Genomic DNA, 16,068 nt, shown 5'->3' on the forward strand with positions numbered 1-16,068 from the left:
GCATCTTGTGAACATCTTGCAGAAAACTGCCGCTTTTCTTCCTAATGCAGTGTGAAGAGTAAATTCACTTTGCCTGTCCATGAACAATCCTGTTTTTTGCAGTGTTTGTCAAGATGAGATCTGCATGGTGCTAAGATTGCCGTGGAAACTTAGTTCCAGATCTTCTGCCATGAAGCTCAGTGGGCGACCCAATCACTTGCTCTCAGCAACCAGGCGGGACTGTTCAGGAGTATGGGGGGGGGGGGGGGTTGCAAAATGAAAGATAAGAAAGTCTCTGGAGGAAAAGCAGGATCAGAATGCAGTGGATTGTAGCTGGCAGATTAAAGTAAATAAAAATTCATCTTGTTTGCCTTTTCCTTGAACTGTATATAACAAAACTTATTATTCCAGGAAGCTTGAATAAATATCTTACACTTAAATGTTTTCACGTTGTAGTTTAAAGTTTTCTTCTTGTCGTTTGATTCTGTGTTGCTTCTATTTTGTCTTCAACAGATATATGCCGGGTCTGTCGATCTGAAGGAACCCCCGAGAAGCCCCTCTATCATCCGTGTGTGTGCACGGGCAGCATTAAATTCATTCATCAAGAATGGTGAGCTTTCTTTCCCTGTGATATATGTCCATTCCTGTTCAGAAACTGGTGTGTGTCATCCTGCATAATTATAAACATTAGGGCAGTTGAGTGGAAAAACCAGCTTTCCCTCAACATTTCTTGTTGTTTCAACTTGTCAGCTGTCTCTTACTGATATTGGCCCTACTAAACACAGGAGGGAGGCAGAGGGAAATTCTCCCCCTGCTTTGAAATGACTAAAAACGGGAGGGGGGGATTCTGCCCAAGTTCCCCCAGCGAATAGAGACGAAGTTCTGTCTGCTTTGTTTGATAACAATGATTCTGGAGCTGCTCATTCGGAGGGATCCCATGAAGGCATTAGCATCCGTTTGAATTCTGCACGGCTTCCGGTGCTGGACTTGGTTGCTGATGTTAACGCTGCTGCGGAGTTGGAGGCCGCGGCCAGTGTTTGACACCTCATTGCCAATTTCTGTGGGATTTCTGTAGAGTAAATTAGACTCACTTCACTCCAAGCTGGACATTTTAATTGCTCAAGCCCTCCTAAATAACACGCTGAGCAATAGAACTTTACAAATTATGGGCCTATGAGCCAGCGGAGCAGCCTGCCCCAGAGCTTCGGTTCTTTTCCATCCGTGCGTCTCCAGTGTTCCTGAGGTCATATCCAGGAAGTTTGCTTATGGTAATTGCAGTGAAGCACAAATCAGCGGAAAGGACTGAGGAAATACTGGCTCAGGACCTCGAAATCTGACTGTATATTGTGGCTGATCCCACGTCTAGGAAAAACACAATCGTTCTGTTTCCATCTCAGCAATAATCTTGCCGACCGTGAATTGAATGTCTATCTCAGCATTCCTCAACTTTTTTACCATTGAGAAACCCTTAAAACATTCTTCAGGCTTCGAGGAACCCCAGAAGTGGCACGATCTTGGAGAATGCTTGGTCTACCTTAATGGCTTCTGACTTACACACAACCATACAGCTATGTTGGCATAGTTATGTCCTGGACAGGACCTTGAGCTATAAACACCATCTTAATAATGTAGCAGTGAAAATAGGCAAACAAAATAACATTATTCAAAAATTATGTGATACCGCTTGGGATGCATCTGCTACAACACTTAGATGCTCAGCTTTGGGGCTGGTGCATAGTACTGTGGAATGTAATGCTTCAGTGTGGATCAGCAGCCCCCATGTCCACAAACGTGATCTCCCACTGAATACAACAATGAAAACCACTCAGTGATCCATAAAGCCTCTCCAGCCTGTTGGCTACTCATGTTGTGCCGCATTGCTCTCCCACATCTCTGAAGCCAAGATGCTCTTCTTCATGGTTATAGAAAGATCACTGAAAACAGAGAGTTTTCTGTCCTCAAAGACATAGTTGACACAGGCCTAAGATTCCAAAACCCAGCAATAAAATCTGCACTAATCCTGTGATCACGAACTTCTGATCAAGGGAATGAATGGTTGCAAACATGGATGCAGTCAGTTAGGCAGTTGTGCAGATTAGTTGTTTAAATGGGGCCAGATACCAAGGCCTGAATACCAGCCCACCAACCTGTTTTTCATCTGTCATACAAATGTGAGTGTTGTGCTCCAGGAAGACGTGATGGAACTCTTAACTCTCCCTAGTAGATTGAAAATTTAGCCAGTAGTATTTGGGGGGATTGCAAACTTAAATGGACTCCGGGGAATGGTGGAGGACAGGAGGGCCTGGAGGATCATTGTCCAGGGGGTCGCGATGGGTCGGACACAACTTCGCACCTAACAACAACAACAATTTGGGGGGATTGCCTGCATACCTGTTATATCAACTTAGTTATGTATTTTTATAGTATTATATGTTTCCTGTGTACAACTCTGCCATACAATAAATCATGAAGTGAAGCAAGAGGTGTGTAAAAGAGTCTTGTATTTATGATTACTATGGATAAATCAGTGAAATTTATTTTCTTGCACAGCTGCATTTTAATGGAGTTATGTATGTATTTGGGTTTTAAAGCTTACATTTTATTTTATTATTATTATACTTATAGCCCTCCACTCCTGTGCTTGACAGCTCGTTGAGGGTAACAAATACAGCCTCACAATAAAAACCCCAATAAAAGCCTATTAAAACCTTCCCCAGCAGGGAATAGTATCCCTCCCACCAGCCTGCTCCGCAGACCACCTCACCTCAGGGGAAAATGGGGTGGGGGGGACCTGGCAGAAGAACTCCATTTTGGAGGCTTAGCAGAACAGAGGAAGTTCTCTCAGCAGCTCTTCCGGGAGCTTATTCCACCCGGCCAGGGCCAGGACTGAAAAGGGTCTGGCCCTGGTTGAGGCTAGGTGAACCTCCATTGGGGTAGGAACTTCCAGTAAATTTGCACCCGTCGAGCAAAGTGCCCTGCTAGGAGCACAGAGAGGTAGGTGGTCCCTCAGATATTTGGGGCCCAAACCGTGAATGGCCATGAAGGTTAAACCATTACCTTGATCTGTGCTGCAACTGGTAACCAGTTCAGTTGCCTCAGCACTGCCTGGATATTGGCCCTCCAAGGTGATCTTGTAAGGACCCTAGCAGGTGCATTTTGCACCAGCTGCAGTTTCTGGGTCAAGGACAAGGGTAGGCCTGCATAGAGCGAGTTATAGAAGTCAAGCCTGGAGGTAATAGTTGCATGGATGACAGTGGCCAGGTGCTCTGGGGCAGATAGGGTGCTAGTAGCTTCACCTGACAAAGGTGGGAAAATGCCATGTAAGCTACTCCCCTGACCTGGACCTCCATAGTCAGGGAGGCATCCAGGATCGCACCAAGTTCCTGGTCAATGGCGAGATGTTAAGTTGCACCTTGGCCAAGGTGGGTAGACATACTTCTTGATTGGTCACTTTTCCACCCAGCCACAGGACTTCTGTCATGCAGGGTTGAGGTCCAGGCAACTCTGCTCCAACCATCCAGCTATGACTTCCAAACATCTGGTGAATGTACCTGAGGGGGAGTCTTGGAGGCCATCCCTAAGGATATGGAGCTGAGTGTCATCTGCATACTGGTGACAACCCAGCCAATAGCTTTGGACCAGCTGAGCACATATAGGTGTTGAACAATGTGGGTGAGAGAACTGTCCCCTGTGGGACCCCATAAGGGAGTTGAAAGGAGCATGAAGCTCTTCCCCCACACAACAACTCAGTTCTGGAGAATGAGTGCCACCACTAAAGGACTGTCCCTGGATCCCAGCTCCTGCAAGACAGTGGGCTAACAACTCGTGGTCGGCCACGTCCAATGCGGCCGACAGATCTGGCATCACAAGACAGCTGAACCGCCCTGATTGAGCTGCTGCTGGAGATCATCCATAAAGGTGACCAGCACTGACTCCACCTCGTGACCAGGACAAAAGCCCCACTGATATGGATCAAGCACCTAAGTTTCCTCCAGGAATGCCAGGAGCTAGTCCGCAGCAGCCCATCAACCACCCGTATCATCCAGAAATGCAGGATGTGAAGCTGTGTGGTGGCTGGCCAGGTCCCGCAGATCCAGCGATGGTTTCTTCAGTAAGCGCCCTGGGAACTCCCCCGAAGACAGGGAGATTATTTCGTATTTTGTGTGACCAGAATCCAAAGAAGCTCGTGAGTGTATTAGTTTTTCTGGCAGCAGCCTCTTGACCTTTGTGAGACCACGAGAAGGCTACTCCCATATCCATTTGGAAGCTGCCCTTTCCACCAATTTATTATAACAATTTCTTAGCAGTGGTACTTGTGGCTTCCAAAGAAGAGTTTGACCTTCAAGTCTGTACGCCACAAATGTATTCACTATCAGAGAGGCAAAAATATTTGGAATGCCTACTTAGCTTCATTTTTCCCTCCATATATTTGAAGTACTATAAATGTGAAATAGTGCCTTCTTAGAAAAAGATCAGTATATTAAAAAATATATATATATACAGTTTCTGATTTTACATGTGTCTTTAAAAATTACTTCTTCAGCTGTGAATAACTTTTAGCAATATGTTTTTTAATTGCAGCTTAGTTCAGTGGCTCAAACACAGCAGAAAAGAATACTGTGAACTATGTAAACACAGATTTGCTTTTACACCAAGTAAGTACATGATATGAGTTTGTGCTGTGGTTTGCCTTTATGGTTTTTTGAATCGATAGAATATGGATTCGTACGTTCCTTGCAATGGTGCTTTCCATCCAACCTGCTGATTTAAACCTACCTAAAAGGATTGTAGTGAGGTTAAAATGGAGAAAGGGAATAATAAAATCATAGAGTTGGAAGGGACCTACAGGGTCATCTAGTGCAACCCCCTGCACAATACAGGAACTCACAGCTACTCCCCCCCCCCCACAGTGACCCCGGCTTCTTGCCAAGTGATCCCCCCACCAAAAACCTCCAGAATCCAGTCTGGTCTGGAGGAAATTCACCTTCCATCCCACAATGGCGATCAGCAATTCCCTGGGCATGCCAGGAAGGGCCACAAGAGACAAACGCTGACACATCCCTTCCCTACCCAGCCACTCCCCATCTGCCTAAATTCATAACATCAGCATTTCTGTCATACCTTATGGACTGCCAAGCTAAATACAGCTCACCAGCCATGTATCTGTCCCCTCAAATGGACTATACCAAGCGGATGCATGCATACATGCACAAACCTTTGACATAAAAAGAGGTTTATGAACAAAGGAAACAGCTAAACTACTAATAATGCACCAGTAATCTTTGATTCAGAGCCTCTTGTGGCGCAGAGTGGTAAGGCAGCGATATGCTGTCTGAATCTGTCTGCCCATGAGGTTGGGAGTTGAATCCCAGCAGCCGGCTCGAGGTTGACTCAGCCTTCCATCCTTCCGAGGTCGGTAAAATGAGTACCCAGCTTGCTGGGGGGTAAACGGTGATGACTGGGGAAGGCACTGGCAAACCACCCCGTATTGAGTCTGCCAAGAAAACGCTAGAGGGCGTCACCCCAAGGGTCAGACATGACTCGGTGCTTGCACAGGGGATACCTTTACCTTTAATCTTTGATTCAAGAACTAGACAAAAATCATCCATAAGAAAAGTGCCATTGACATCCTTGTCACTCAGTAGTAATTGACACATCAGATCTTTTTGATGAGGCCTCCATTTGGATCTGAGGGGCCTGGCATGCCTTGGCTGGACCGTATGCAAAGGGCAATCCAGTATAATGTGTCGGGGACACTTAGTTCACAAGGACATAATCTCGCTTTTGAAAGATCTTCGTTGCAGCATGTTTGTTGCAGTCCTCAGTCTGAAAGAGCAATTTAAAATTTCAGAGTTGAATAGGACATGAAAAACAAGGATACTGTGCATTCTCCTTCCTCCACCCTGCCTTATGTTTTGAAGCTGGAAGCAGAATACCAAGGGGAAAATTATTTGGAAATGTCACAGGAATAGAGTAGTCCAAAATTGTAAACTCCCCTGATTTAAACCTGCTTAAATCCCTCTAATAGTATTCAGCCCCACTTGGTTTGGATTTCGGCCCAGGTTTTTTAGCCTGTGTTGCCAGTCTAGGATCTGGGAGAGCTTTGGCCAGTCCTAATTGAGGTATGAGGTAACTATTGTATGAGGTAACTATGCAAACTATTCTCACCCAAGGAGACTTATGGATCCTGTGAGATTCTGGAACAGAGTCTATGTGATCCAATGCACCCCCAGCCCCTGGCAACTCAGCAGATGACTAGTGGAAGACGGGCACAACTGTCTTTCCACAGCCACCCATCATATTGGGCAAACCATTGGTTTGACCTCATTAGGACTGTTGTGTCCAGTTCTGGGCGCTGCAGTTCAAAGAGGACATTGACAAGTTGAAATGTGTTCAGAGAAGGGCAACTGGGATGGTGGAGGGGTTGGACTCCAGGCCTTAGGTGGAGGAGAGGGTGAGAGAGTTGGGTCTGTGTAGCCTGGAGAAGAGGGGGTCCAGGGGTGATGGGATAGCCATGCTTAATTATGTAAAAGAGGGGGGGCAGCTTGTTTACTGCAGCTGCAGAGACAAAGTCCAAATGACAGGAAGGCGGTTCCCCTTATTCGAAAGCACTTTCTGATGGTGAAGGTTGTTCATAGGTGGAATCTCCGTGGTGGAGAGTGGGACGTTTTAGGAGGAGATTGCATGAGCACCTGTCAGGACTGTGTGATTTTTAAGCCCCTGAGAAAGGTGGTGAGTTGGACTGGATGGCCCTTTGTCTGATTAGAAGATTGCATTCCCCAATGCCCTGTCCAGTCTCTTCTGAGGCCAGCCCCCATTGAGAGCAAGTTTGGAGAAAAACTCGCAACAAAGTGACAAGAACATCCTATAACATGCTTATGAATACTTATGTAATGGCAGTAAATGCCAGAAAAAATGATATTTTGTAGCCTCTGTTGCTTCTGCGAGCTTACATCCAGCTTACCTTATTTGATATAATATTCCATCTTTGATTACCTTGATGATGTCCAAAATTACTTGATTGGATATGAACTGTGAGGCCTTAGCAAGCTTTTTTTCTGGAGAAACTCCGCCACGACCTGCCCATCAACTTTGATAGTCACAGAACTGGAGGCCCCTTGGCTGTCTCAGGGTTCTATTTTGGACCACTCCTTAGCTGATGTGGGCAGAGCCCTGGCACATCATTGTCCTTCCACAGGCACCCTGAGAATGGAATATTTAATTTCTATGCCGCCCCTCCCCATACGGCTCAGGGCGGTTCACAACAACAAAGACTTGACCTGTGACCCTTGTGGCTGCTGAAGGCTGGCAGCGAGGAGATCCAGGTAGCGGTGTGTGCTCCGGCTTGGTTTGGCCATTTCGGCAATCACCGCAGCCCAAGGTGGTCAGTGGCATGGAGAGGAGGGGTGGCGGTGCGCCAGCCAGCAGCTGTAGGCAGGCGCAGAGGTCTGGCCTGCATGCTGCTGCTGGCTGGCGTGCCGCTGGTGCCGCCCTCCTCTTCACAGCACTGGCCTCCTATGCACCACTTCAGGTTTCGGTGATCGCCGAGGCGGCTGAGCTGAAGCGCACACCCCTAGATCCTGGTCCTTCTCCAGGAGATTGTCAGCTTGTCCCTGGCTACAGGGACTTTTCTGGAGACTTTGGTGAGACCACTTCTGAAAAAAACAATGCTGGATCCATCCAACCTGGCCAGCTTCTGCCTGGTCTCAAACCTGCGACTTCTGGGAAAGGTAATTCAGCACGTGGTCGCAGAACAGCTACAGAGCCTCCTGGAAGAGACTTTGACCCATCTTCTATCCTGGCCATGGGGAGGAAATGGCTCTGTCTCCCTCGTGAACAGTCTCCATAGATTGGTGTTCCCCAACCACCAGACTGCAGCCCAGTATGGGGCCGTGGCCTCGGTACCAGGCTGCGGCGGGGGGAGGGAGGCGGAGCTCCAGCTCACCAGGAGGTGTGCCTCCCCCTCCTCGGTATTTGCTGTGCCGAGAACAGTCGCCACCTCCCGGTGGAGCGAGCGCTGCAGGGGGGAAGTGGGAGCTGGTGCGCCAGTGGGTGTTTGTGGGCGCCGGCACATCAGCGGTTGCAAACTCGCAGGCGCGGACCTGCCGCGCCTGCACGTTTGTAGGCTCTGATGCCTCCCCCTGCAGCAAGGCACTTGCTCCACCGGGAGGTGGCCGATTGCACCGGGCACAGTGAGCGCCAGAGGGGGGGGGAGGCGTGCCTCCTGGTTTGCGGGTGCCGGCATGCCAGGGAAAGGGAAGTTGGCACCCTGGACATGGTGCCCTGCCTGCCCCGGCAGCCGCCTAAGGAAGGTGCTCTGGCATTCCCTGGGCTTTGGCAGGGCTTCACCATGGCCGGAGTGGGCACAGGCTCTCTGCCTGGTTGGGTTCCTCCCACTTACAAAGCTTGTGAACGGATCAGGCGTTCCGTCTGTTGGGCTTCACCGCGGGAAGTGCTGGCCTGTCCCGGTTCCTGTTCACCTGGCCTCCTCTCAGCCGTGCCGTGCAATGAGTGCCTTTACCCCCTGGCCTGGAGCTGGAGAAACAGAGAGGCTCACGGCAACTTCAGACAGGGGTTCAGAAATCAGATCTACATCTTCAGCATTTGCTGGCAGGGGCTCATGGGAATTGTAGTCCATGAACATCTGGAGGACCACAGGCTGACTACCCCTGTTCTAGTGTATTTGTTGTGTGTAGTAATGTTCCATTTATAATCCTTTCAGGTTGTGTGATTGTTTCCACCCCTTCTTAGTTTATTCCCCAGATATGCCTTCCCGGCTTCCAATCCAAGATATATTTGCTGGACTGGTTACAAGTATTGGCACAGCAATACGATACTGGTTTCACTATACGCTTGTGGCCTTTGCATGGTTGGGGGTTGTGCCCCTCACAGCATGTAAGTACCCCCTTTTATTTGTATGTGGCTGGCCGTCCCAGGGGTAGTCGGGAGCAGGGTTGGCTGCTGCGGGTGGTAGCACTGATGAGCCCAGCAAGGGCCCTTGCCGCAGAAGGAACAGCTTGGCCTGTCCAGGCCACTGAGAGCATCCTCGCTGCTGGAGAAACCCAGCGGACGACAGGCACTCCTGCCGCGACCCGGTGGACTGTGCACTGTGGACTTTGTGGGTCCACAGAGGAGAAGGTGGGCAGCCGAAATGAAACGGACGGGGCCTAGCAGCATTTGATGCCTTGGAAAGGACAAGGGTGGGTTTCTGGAATGCGGGCATAGAATTTCACTGATTGCAATAAAACCTTTGGTAGTAAAAAGTTTGTGATAATTAAGTGGCCTCAATTTGCTGCTGTTTCTCACAGTTTCTGTGAGAGCCCTACCTGTACTGCCTGTAGTTCTGTGTTGGCTACACAAGAGTGACATGGGTCAGTTTTGTTGTTTTTTATGAAGTCCTGGTAAAAATGGATTAGGTAATATGATTCAGTGTGAAACATAAGGTAATTTGATTAAAATGTAATTATTGGAACCCAAGCAAATGCAGTCTATTTTAATGAAAAGATGTAATGATTAATTGATGAGGGTTGGAAATTTTGATAATTAATGATTCTTCAGATGTCATTAACAGATTTATTGTAACAACTCCAAGCCTGGCTCACTCTGCTCACGTGTCCCACCCCTCCTTCTTTTGTCCTCTGGGGCCCAACGGCTTGGTGTGCAAAGAGAGGCTTTTCCCAGCCTTCTGATCTTGCAGTTGTAAGTAGTGGCCCAGAGGGATAGAAGAAGAATATGCCGCTTTTCTCTACCCGAAGGAGGCTCAGAGCGGCTTACAGTCACCTTCCCTTTCCTCTCCCCACAACAGACACCCTGTGAGGGAGGTGAGGCTGAGAGAGCCCTAATATCACTGCCTGGTTAGAACAGTTTTATCAGTGCCGTGGCAAGTCCAAGGTCACCCAGCTGGCTGCATGTGGGGGAGTGCAGAATCGAACCTGGCTTGCCAGATTAGAAGTCCGCACTCCTAACCACTACACCAAACTGGCCTTGGTATTTCCAGTTCTCAAAGGATCAGGTATCAGGGGATGTGAAAGACCTCTGTGAGACTGGAGAGCTGCCACCAATCTGAGTGGACAGTATCATGCAATAGAAGACAACTTCATGGGTTGAGTGCAGTTGAAGGTTTCCTGCTTCTGAAATATTGGGATTAATCTGTAAGTACGTGGACACTTGGATACTTTCTCCACAAGCTGGGATTCTGTGCCAGGAAGAATCCAGGTTTGTGGAGAAGGAGCCAATTCTGATCGGTCCAGGGTTCTACAAGATGGAGTTAGGCTTCAGGAAGTTCTCAGGTCATGCTCTGCATATGAGAGAAGGAAGAAATGCAACCACGGGGTTCATTCCCGACCTGAATGAATTTCATCTTAAAACAGGCTGTTCAACACTCAAAATTTAAGCATCCCCCAGTCTGGGAAATAAAAATATCTTCTCCTGAATGCAAACTGATTAGGAGCTGAAAAGGAAGAAAGAAGCACATCCCAGGGAATTAATGCTGAGCTCAACTAGCAGGCAGGACAGTGTAGAAGCAGGTGGTCCTTCGGCACTGAGAACCCCTCCCCCAGGGCACTAGAGGGACAGCAGGGCCAGAGGACTGGCACAGAGGGAGGCATTATCCAGGCGTGGGATCGTGCTGTTGGCGCAAGCGTTCTCTGCCCCACCCCTTGCTCTCCTCCCTCGCCATATCCAGGTGCTGGCCATTGACCGTGGGTAGAGTGAACCTGAGGGTACTGCTAAGCTCTTTCAGACCCGGATTTTCATCAGCGGAAGTTTTTCTGTCTTTCTTTCTTTGCTCACTAGGCCGCATCTACAAGTGCTTGTTTACTGGCTCTGTGAGCTCTTTACTGACACTGCCGCTAGATATGCTGTCCACGTAAGTTTTGCCTTCCTGTTGGAACATTTCTCTGCTGCATTTCTGAAATCTAATTGATAATTGATTGCTGCTGTTCTTTTTCATAAACTTGGTAACCAAAACTAATTATTCTGCCAGATTATGTCCTTCATTGAGTAACAAGGAAAGTGATGACTGAGTGTATACATGAAACAAGGCAGTTTTTTTATATCTGCTGGTCCTTAAAGGATTGCCAGGAACTGATTTCAGCAGAGCTTGAGAAAGTTACCTTGCTCTCTGCCAAGAATCCCGTCCACTCTTCCCTTGATAAAAGCACTTAATTAATGTGATGATGTTGATCAAATCTCTGTGTTGTTCTTTTGTTGCATTTTACTAATTATTGTTAAGTATTCCTTGAGAGGCTATGTCAGGAAAGTGGCCGATTCTTTTTTACCTAAACAGTATAGTGTTATTTTTTTTAGAAAAATTACACCAATGCAAAGCTCTACTTTAATGTTTTTAAAGATTATTGTTTATAGTGCTCTTCAACGTGCATGAATGGTATTTGGAACCCATATCTCGTACCCGCCCAGGGTTTGGGATTCTGACTCTGAGTGGTGGGGGCAGCACGAGAGGCAGAGCCAGCCCCCAAGTGGCTCGCTCAAGAGGCGGGGCCACAGGCATAGAAAGCCAAAGTACAGAGGACAAAGGGGGCCATATTCACTGGGAGAGTGGAAGGAGAGAGAGGGGGGAGAGTAACCAACACTGTTGGTAGCAGCCGTAGCCAGATGATTTTGATCTGCTCAGACAGCCATGTTTCCAGTGGCCGGTCAGAAATCCTGCTGTGGAGGAGCCTCATCCAGTGGGGCCCGAAGGCTCCACATTGGGGGCCCCTGCCCTGACTCATGCACTTGTTTTTCTTCTTTAGGAGAACTGATCTGTCAACATAATAGATTACTTGATCAGATTCATTACACTGATGAACGAGAGAAATATGAAAATAATGGGTTTTTTTGGGGGGGGGCTGTGGCTCAGAGGTAGAACTTTGCTTGGCATGCAGAAGGTTCATTCCCCAGCACCCCCAATTAAAGGACCAGGCAGGAGGTGATATGAAAGACCTCCGCCTGAGACTGTGGAGAGCCACTGACAATTCTGACTTGGATGGTTGAAGGGCCTGGCTCAGTGCAAGGCAGCTTCAGGTATTTTTTATATAGAATTATCCAGAAGTTCAAGTATCAGCACATTGGAGCAGTAGGATTGTAAAAAGCTGATGGCTTTGGCACCTGATTCTGGATAATTTGTGTCTGTTTGCGATCTTTGCTATCCTTGTAGTGCAGTGAGGGAGGCTGTGGAATGCACGCATGGGGCGGTGGGAGAGGGATGCCCTGGCAATAGCAATTGTAAATAATGTGTTGGCTATCTCTTCAACAGAGAGAATTTACTGGCAGACTGTTTGCAAGGTTGTTTCGTGGTGACGTGCACACTCTGCGCATTTATCAGCCTGGTATGGTTACGTGAACAAATTGTCCATGGAGGAGCACCACAGTGGCTGGAACAAAACCAACAGCAAGCCATTAATGGCATCGGGCAGCCGAATGAGGTACTCTCTCATGCGCCTTATCAGTTCCAACTTTTAGCATGAGTTTTTCTTTGAATGAAGCCGCCTCTCTCTCTCTCTCTCTCTCTCTCTCTCTCTCTCTCTCTCTCCCTCTCTCCCTCTCTCCCTCTCTCTCCCTCCCCCCCCCCCCAGATTTTGACCTATTTGTGAAATCAGTTAGATTAAGGTGCATGGTCTGCTGCATTGAACATTGTTTTGCCAATAGTCCCTTGGATGTCACTTAGATTTGACCCAGGGGGTTGCTGTAAATGCCAGTTGTACCGTGTGTGTTGCGCTGTCCCATTATCAATTTGATAGCACAGTCCCAAGCAAAATGCCCCCCTTTTAAGTTGTTGTTGTTATGTGCGAAGTCGTGTCCGACCCATCGCGACCCCATGGACAATGATCCTCCAGGCCTTCCTGTCCTCTACCATTCCCCGGAGTCCATTTAAGTTTGCTCCTACTGCTTCAGTGACTCCATCCAGCCACCTCATTCTCTGTCGTCCCCTTCTTCTTTTGCCCTCGATCGCTCCCAGCATTAGGCTCTTCTCCAGGGAGTCCTTCCTTCTCATGAGGTGGCCAAAGTATTTGAGTTTCATCTTCAGTATCTGGCCTTCTAAAGAGCAGTCAGGGTTGATCTCCTCTAGGACTGACCGGTTTGTTCGCCTTGCAGTCCAAGGGACTCGCAAGAGTCTTCTCCAGCACCAGAGTTCAAAAGCCTCAATTCTTTGACGCTCGGCCTTCCTTATGGTCCAACTTTCACAGCCATACATTGCAACTGGGAATACCATAGCCTTGACTAAACGCACTTTTGTTGGCAGGGTGATGTCTCTGCTTTTTAGGATGCTGTCTAGATTTGTCATAGCTTTCCTCCCCAGGAGCAAGCGTCTTTTAATTTCTTTGCTGCAGTCCCCATCTGCAGTGATCTTGGAGCCCAGGAAAATAAAATCTGTCACTATCTCCATTTCTTCCCCATCTATTTGCCAGGAATTGAGAGGGCCGGATGCCATGATCTTTGTTTTCTTGATGTTGAGTTTCAAGCCAACTTTTGCACTCTCCTCCTTCACCCGCATCAACAGGTTCTTCAGTTCCTCTTCACTTTCTGCCATTAGAGTGGTATCATCTGCATATCTGAGGTTGTTGATATTTCTCCCTGCAATCTTGATCCCAATTTCTGACTCCTCTAATCCCGCATTTCTCATGATGTGCTCTGCATACAAGTTAAATAGGCAAGGCGACAATATACAGCCTTGCCGAACTCCTTTCTCAATTTTGAACCAGTCAGTGATTCCATGTTCAGTTCTCACTGTTGCTTCTTGACCTGCATATAAATTTCTCAAGAGACAAATAAGATGCTCTGGTATTCCCATCTCTTTAAGAACTTGCCACAATTTGTTGTGCTCCACACAATCAAAGGCTTTAGCATAGTCAATGAAGCAGAAGTAGACGTTCTTCTGGTACTCCCTAGCTTTCTCCATGATCCAGCGTATGTTGGCAATTTGATCTCTAGTTCCTCTGCCTCTTCGAAATCCTGCCTGTACTTCTGGAAGTTCTCGGTCCACATATTGCTGGAGCCTAGCTTGTAGGATTTTGAGCATAACTTTGCTAGCATGAGAAATTAGTGCAATGGTGCGGTAGTTTGAACATTCTTTGGCATTGCCCTTCTTTGGGATTGGAATGTAAACTGACCTTTTCCAATCCTGTGGCCATTGTTGAGTTTTCCAAATTTGCTGGCATATTGAGTGTAGCACTTTTACTGCATCGTCCTTTAAGATTTTGAATAGTTCAACTGGAATGCTGTCACCACCACTAGCTTTATTATTGCTCAGACTTCCTAAGGCCCATTTGACTTCACATTCCAGTATGTCTGGCTCCAGGTCAGTAACTACCCCACTGTGGTCATCAGGGATGTTAAGCTCGCTCTTGTATAGTTGTTCTGTATAATTTTGCCACCTTTGTTTAATCTCTTCTGCTTCTGTGAGGTCCCTACCATTTTGGTCCCTTATCATACCCAACTTTGCATGAAACGTTCTCTTCATATCTCCAATTTTCTTGAAAAGATCTCTGGTCCTCCCCATTCTATTGTTTTCTTCTATTTGTTTGCACTGTTCATTTAAGAAGGCATTCTTATCTCTTCTAGCTTTTCTCTGGAATTCTGCATTCAGTTGGGTGTATCTTTCTCTTTCTTCCTTGCCTTTCACTTCCCTTCTCTCCTTAGCTATTTGTAAAGCTTCCTCAGACAGCCATTTTGATTTCTTGCATTTCTTTTTCTTTGGGATGGTTTTAGTTGCTACCTCTTGTACAATGTTGCGAACCTCCGTCCATAGTTCTTCAGGCACTCTGTCTATCAGATCTAATTCCTTAAATCTATTTGTCACCTCTACTGTGTATTCGTCGGGGATATGATTTAGTTCATACCTGAGTGGCATAGTGCTTTTCCCTACTTTCTTCAATTTAAGCCTAAATTTTGCAACAAGAAGCTCATGATCTGAACCACAATCAGCTCCTGGTCTTGTTTTTATTGACTGGATAGAACTTTTCCATCTTTGGCTGCAGAGCACATAGTCAATCTGATTTCTGTGTTGACCGTCTGGTGATGTCCATGTGTAGAGTCGTCTCTTGGGTTGTTGGAAAAGAGTGTTTGCTATGACCATTGTATTCTCTTGACAAAATTCTACCAGCCTGTGCCCTGCTTCATTTTGTACTCCAAGGCCAAACTTGCCTGTTATCCCAGTTATCTTTTGGCTTCCTACTTTAGCATTCCAATCCCCCATGATGATAAGCACATCATTTTTGGGCGTTGCTTCTAGAAGGTGTTGTAGGGCTTCATAGAACTGATCAACTTCATCCTCTTCAGCAGCAGTGGTTGGGGCGTAGACCTGGATCACTGTGATGTTGAATGGTTTGCCTTGGATTCGAACTGAGATCATTCTGTCATTTTGGGGATTGTATCCCAAGACTGCTTTTCCTACTCTATTATTGATTATGAAGGCTACTCCATTTCTTCTGCGAGATTCTTGTCCACAGTAGTATACCTGATGGTCATCTGAATTAAATTCACCCATTCCTGTCCATTTTAGTTCACTGATTCCTAAAATGTCGATGTTCATTCTTGTCATTTCTTGTTTGACCCTTTTAAGTACTGTAACTAAATCTGTAAGGGTGTTTTTTAATTTATCATATGGCAGAATTGCACACAGGAAGCATATTCATAATATGAAGCCAAGTAGGTCCAGGGGTTATGGAGACTGACTGAGCAGTCCCCGTTAATTTTATTTAAAAAGTGATGAAAATACAAATTATAAGCAAACCTTGCATTACAATATTGTTTAAAAAGTGATGAAAATACAAATTATAAGCAAACCTTGCATTACAATATTGTTTAAAAAGTGATGAAAATACAAATTATAAGCAAACCTTGCATTACAATATTGATCATTACATTTTCACTCTACAACCACTCTTATTATGACTTCATAGCAATTCTTCAAATTCTAACAGAAAATTTTGCCTTCCTCATATTTCATATAGCAAAATTAAAAGTATTTAACAGTAAATTTCTAACTGCATCAAATTTCACATACCTAATCTTAAGTAATACGTAATAAGTAATCTTACTTAAGTAAGCAGGATTTCGAAGAGACAGAGGGACTAGAGATCAAATTGC

At 46.6% G+C, this 16,068-nt stretch overlaps 1 protein-coding gene across 1 annotated transcript in view; it reads left to right on the top strand.

Moving 5' to 3' along the window:
- The window catches only part of MARCHF6 (membrane associated ring-CH-type finger 6), a 110,954-nt gene that overhangs the window by 11,548 nt on the left and 83,338 nt on the right, over positions 1-16,068 (top strand). Inside the window, exons 2-6 of the mRNA XM_077310435.1 lie at positions 493-589; positions 4,561-4,634; positions 8,731-8,874; positions 10,774-10,846; positions 12,236-12,404. Of these exons, the coding sequence (XP_077166550.1) occupies positions 493-589; positions 4,561-4,634; positions 8,731-8,874; positions 10,774-10,846; positions 12,236-12,404 (557 nt within the window). The remainder of the gene's footprint in view (positions 1-492; positions 590-4,560; positions 4,635-8,730; positions 8,875-10,773; positions 10,847-12,235; positions 12,405-16,068) is intronic.

The sequence above is a fragment of the Paroedura picta genome, chromosome 14 (genome assembly GCF_049243985.1).
Source record: "Paroedura picta isolate Pp20150507F chromosome 14, Ppicta_v3.0, whole genome shotgun sequence".
In the NCBI taxonomy this organism is placed as follows: Eukaryota; Metazoa; Chordata; class Lepidosauria; order Squamata; family Gekkonidae; genus Paroedura; species Paroedura picta.